General features: G+C 34.6%; 1 protein-coding gene across 1 annotated transcript in view; it reads right to left on the bottom strand.

Moving 5' to 3' along the window:
- Positions 1-282: 282 nt before the first annotated feature.
- Positions 283-6,000, bottom strand: part of LOC138315238 (arginine-glutamic acid dipeptide repeats protein-like) — a 142,209-nt gene continuing 136,491 nt past the window's right edge. The window contains 3 exon segments of the mRNA XM_069256104.1: positions 283-1,414; positions 1,864-2,048; positions 3,576-3,890. Coding sequence (XP_069112205.1) covers positions 1,322-1,414; positions 1,864-2,048; positions 3,576-3,890 — 593 coding nt within the window. The 3' untranslated portion in view covers positions 283-1,321.

The following is a 6,000-nucleotide window of genomic DNA, read 5'->3' as shown; positions in this document are numbered from 1 at the left end:
ATTCAAGGGAATGGCACTATTTAGGAGGATAAAGAAAATCTAATTTCCCAATGACCAGACTTTTTCTGGATTCAAGTGTATAATTAGCAGTGAATATTAAGTAGACAATAAACACACACCTAATTAACTAGTAAAATCTGAACTAGAGAAAACCTACAACATTAGTCCCTGAATCCTCTACTTCTAAAGCCTATCTAAAACAAAACCATAGAATAGTCCCTGGTGTGCTGCCATACAGAAAGTGTGGATATGGGCTTACCTCCCTTAGTTCAGAACTCTCGCACTTCATCACACATCACAAGTATCCCTGGCCTTTCGTGTGACTGAATACATAATATTCTTGTGCAACGGTAATTTCTAAGATGAAAGTTATTCTTGTTTCAACATTCAGGATTTTTCGATATCCAGATAATGTATACTCACTCAGAAAGCTTCCTCTGGTTTTAGATGGTAAACATTGCCATACATACACATATAATGCAAATAAGGTCACACATGCTCTTGGTCCAGTCACATGATCAGAAACTTGATTGTCACATGACTATATACCAAATCACCATCTACTATACTTACTCAACATCACTGTAGCCACTCTTAATTATGCTGATGCAACACTCTCACACACCACACACTTGTATCGCTCTAATTCATACACAACTCATAATTCACAAACATGGTATATAAATTACAAAATGTAAACGCGGCATGAGCATATATGAAAAAGTCACACACAGAAATGTAGCAATGTAATACTGTACAATGGAATTTGCCTGAGGAGGGATACCCTCTCCGTTGTGATGTTGGGCAGGCAATCCAACGTCTTATTTAAATATGATTAATTTTCACAAAAAAAAAAAAAAAAAAAAAAAGAAAATCTATACAAAATTGAAGATTGCACAAGGATTGGCAGACCTATCCTACCAAAGATGTGGCTATATTGTCTGGACTTAAGGTCTATGGTATCAACCAACAATATTTGGGCCCACACCCACGTCAGTCTGGGGCCATAAGACATATGGGTCCTGCCCAAAACAGTCTTGAGCAAGCCCAAGAAAACCCCAGGATTTCATCATCACTCTTCCTCAGTTCCTGATTGTCAAAGTAAGGATCGTAATCCACACAATATTGAGAATCATCTCCACAGAGAATAATGCTTCAACCTTGACCAGTAAAAAATTTAATTCACCAGTCGGTAACTGCTGCCACTGCGACAACTGAAATCCTGAATACAGGCAAGTTATGTGTTGTCAAAAGGTACATAATTATCACAACCTAAGGTCAAATGGTCATACAACGGTAACCATGGAGATCATTGATGGGGTCAATGATGGAGATGACCTCCAGGACCAAAGCGTTCACGATCCATAGCCAGCTGGCGTTGTATCGCCTCCTGGTGAGCAGCCTGGGCAGACAGCTACAAAGAGAGATAATTCTAGTCATTAACCAAGAACAGCAAGTTTTTTTCATGTTAAGTCATTTGATAATGAAATTAAAGACTAGGCAAACAAACCACATGTATTAACTCTGAAACAAATCAAGCATTTCTATAACACCATTTTCTTGTACGACTTATGGCATCATAATCAATTTTTACTTGGAGTATTAGTTTCTAGATTTGATGGAATACCATGAGACGACCATAGTTTTTACTCTGAGTAATAGTTTCTAGATTTTAAGGAATGCGATGAGATGGCCATGGTTAATACATGTTCCCTCTACACAATTGCATGACAAGGATATGGGGAAATAATTACCGTATTTGAATATTTCATTTAAATGTTGTTTTGTTTTACGTTTCACATTGATGTCAGGCTAATATTTTCTCCTCTAAACACTGAAACCATATGCTCCATAATGACATACCTGGTGAGCGAATGCTGGATCAGCGTAGGCTCGTCTATAAAGGTCACTCTGGAGCATCTCTTGTTCACGGCCGGCCAACAAAGCTGCATGGTGGGGCAGCCCCTGGGGCAGGGACTGAAGGTGTGGTCCTGCACTCGAGGTCGGAGGATTAGAGCTGCTCATGCCAGAGGCTAAAGGATCAGCTCCTGAAACAAGCCAATCAGATAACAGGTTACAAAGGGTGTAAAGGAATAGCTACTGAATCTAACCAATCGGACAACAGGTTTCAAAGTGTTACATAATTGTTCAAATATTGTAATATACAATGTCATAATCAAATGATCTATTCAACATTTTTAGTCTGAGTGAGAAACATACAATAACATGTACTAGCTAGATCTTCCAAACACTCAGAGACTAATTATATAAATGGCCTCATAAATATCACTTATAATTCATGATTATGTCTTGTAAATTCAGTTGAGTATTCTATGATGTAAAGAACAAATTTTGTTCAGAATTTGTTTGAGCTTTGAAACCTTCCAAAAACAGAACAATATACTTAAATTACTGGCAATATCACAATTTGTACATATTTGTAAACCACTAAAACACATCACACTATTTTCACATTTTTATACAACGTTTCCATCCATAACCTACACAATGTATACAGGTGTACATGGTGCGTGCATTTCCATAGCAACAGGTAAATCACATGACTTACATGTGACCATGTAACAAACGGACCAGTGTGTAATACAAACATAAGCGTATCTGCCAAGTCATATTAATTCCTCTCCAAAGCCTTAATTAAAACTCAAGACTTTTGAATTTTTTAATTAACATTTGTTGTTGGTGAACCATTCATAGAATATTCTATGATTAAGTCAATTTCAGTCAAAACAAGTGTTAGGATTTTTATAAAACCAACCAACAGTTCAGATGATCATTTTGTTGAAAAAGTTATAAACAAAAGCTGGAGTTATCAAATAAAAACTTGACAGGTACTCAGTATTCTGCTGCCACACCTGTATACATTGTAATCTGCATGCAATATCCAGGAGTATAGACTTCAGAAGTAAAATTGGCATGATAAGAGTAAGCTTTCTCTCCCATTTTTTGTTTTATTAAATTTTCAATTCCCAACTGGTTTGTAAAATTTTATCACAAGAAGTATAATAGACAGGAATAAATGGAGAAGATAGTCTGAGTAAATTGATATATCTAAAAATAATTTTACTGGTTTTATTGAGAATGTAAATACATATACATGTACAATCATGCAGTATTTCTGTAAAATGTTTTTGATGTAAAAACACAGTAACCAGCATTCGCCCACAAAATTCAGAAAATAAATAAAATAAAAATGAAATACTTCAACACAACAAAAGGATAGGAAAGCATCTAAGTTTGTAACAAAAAGGAACAGGAGGTGGAAGCAGGGAACTAAGGCAAAGCAAAGGAATCCACTGACAATATTCGGACCGTCGTTCTTCAGAACGCACTTACTAGAAAATTGATAGGCCAAATGTGAGGTCGGATCAAGCAAACCCCTATCATGCTTTGAGCGGAGGATGCACTCGTTAGAAACTCTTTGCATGTAGATTTGCTCATTTGTAAGGCGCTGAGTGTAAAATTGGTATATCATTCTTCCGGTCATTTGATCAGAATGTAGAATATCTGTAACGACAATTAAAGGATGTGATTAATCATGAGACAACAGATCTTACCTGGGGGTAGGGGAGGAAGAAAATGGTGAGGCAGGCCGTGCAGTGACGGATGGAAGGGAGGAGCCCCCGATGCTGCTGCTGCTGCTGCGGCCGCCGCGGCATCCTGTTGATGGAGGTGAAGATGGGTGTGGGAATGTGCGTGTGTGTGCGTGTGGCCTGACGGTGACATGCCCAGGTTTCCCATCTGAAGTCGAACCATCGGGTCTGTAGCGAGAGCCATACGTTCGGCATGTAGCCTCTCGGCCGATAGTCTCTCCACTGTGTTAGAGTAGGCAGCCATGTCTGCACCGGGGTGCATTAGATGGTGAGGAAAGCCTACACGTAAATATGTAAAGAAATGTCACAAGGGGAAATGACCATACTACCATACCCAGTTTTAAAACCGCTCCATAGCTACTGAAAATAATCAACTCTCTCAAGTCACATTATACCAATTTTTACACAGTGATCTGTTTTTGATAATAGGTATTGATTGAATTATCTTCGTGTACAAAAGTGACACCATTATTTTGGGAAAGTTACACTCAAAATTACATGATTTAACATGCTATGGCATCTAGTAAGAGCAGAAAACTCCGTAATATGTAAAAACAGACTATACAATAAAGCATGAAATACACAGACACAGAGTGTACCTGTACATTTACAATATTGTTTCCAAACTACGAGAAACTATCTATTTAATATCTTTGAAACATATCTTTGATAAACAACAATATTTATTGATATCTTAAATTGTATATTCAGATAAATTCAATTTTAAGCATGTATATTTGCAGGAAACAATATGAATTGCCTCCCTTGCTCTGTTGATGAGGCTTGATACAGGATACAAAACAAAACATTGACATGGATGTATAATAACAAAGAAATGCACATATTTTTTCCAATCCAGATTTCATCATTTTTAAAACATTTATGGAATGAAACTTCATATATATTGAACTTTTTTTAAATAGGGAAAACAAGTATCCCAATGAACAATTTACAAAGGACGTTTTTTGAAAAGATCCATGTTTGTGAAATATCCTTAGTGCATTGCTTTTTGCATCATACACATTTTCAAAAGGTATGCAATGAAAATACATTTTTCTTTAATGAAATTGTTATTACGCAAAAGCAGATACTTTCACAAATAAACGAATGCTTTCATTTTACTATTATACAATCAATGATTGGTGAGATATATGATCAATCTTATTTGATGAAAGATCTTACTACAAGTATGGATGATTTTTATATAGATACAGGAACTATACAATGATAGTTGATAAGTTAAATGATTTATGAGATAAAGAATTGATAATAAAATTAATGATTGACGAGATAAATGACTTGATGAAATAAATTATTAAGGAGACAAATAACTTGATGAGATAAATTATTGATGAGATAAATGATTTGATGAGATAAATTATTGAGGAGACAAATGACTTGATGAAATAAATTATTGAGGAGACAAATGACTTGATGAAATAAATTATTGAGGAGACAAATGACTTGATGAAATAAATTATTGAGGAGACAAATGACTTGATGAAATAAATTATTGAGGAGACAAATGACTTGATGAGATAAATTATTGAGGAGACAAATGATTTGATGAGATAAATTATTGAGGAGACAAATGACTTGATGAAATAAATTATTGAGGAGACAAATGACTTGATGAGATAAATTATTGATGAGACAAATGACTTGATGAAATAAATTATTGAGGAGACAAATGACTTGATGAGATAAATTATTGAGGAGACAAATGACTTGATGAGATAAATTATTGAGGAGACAAATGACTTGATGAGATAAATTATTGATTAGACAAATGACTTGATGAAATAAATTATTGAGGAGACAAATGACTTGATGAGATAAATTATTGAGGAGACAAATGACTTGATGAGATAAATTATTGAGGAGACAAATGACTTGATGAAATAAATTATTGAGGAGACAATTGACTTGATGAAATAAATTATTGAGGAGACAAATGACTTGATGAAATAAATTATTGAGGAGACAAATGACTTGATGAAATAAATTATTGAGGAGACAAATGACTTGATGAGATAAATTATTGAGGAGACAAATGACTTGATGAGATAAATTATTGAGGAGACAAATGACTTGATGAAATAAATTATTGAGGAGACAAATGACTTGATGAGATAAATTATTGAGGAGACAAATGACTTGATGAGATAAATTATTGAGGAGACAAATGACTTGATGAGATAAATTATTGAGGAGACAAATGACTTGATGAGATAAATTATTGAGGAGACAAATGACTTGATGAAATAAATTATTGAAGAGACAAATGACTTGATGAGATAAATTATTGAGGAGAGACTTGAAAATTGATGAATAATTATGAGGAGACAAATGACTTGATGAAATAAATTATTGAGGAGACAAATGATTT

This window comes from Argopecten irradians, chromosome 1, assembly GCF_041381155.1.
Source record: "Argopecten irradians isolate NY chromosome 1, Ai_NY, whole genome shotgun sequence".
Lineage (NCBI taxonomy): Eukaryota > Metazoa > Mollusca > Bivalvia > Pectinida > Pectinidae > Argopecten > Argopecten irradians.
Note: the sequence above shows the minus strand (reverse complement) of the source record. Positions and strands in the feature narration are given on the sequence as shown.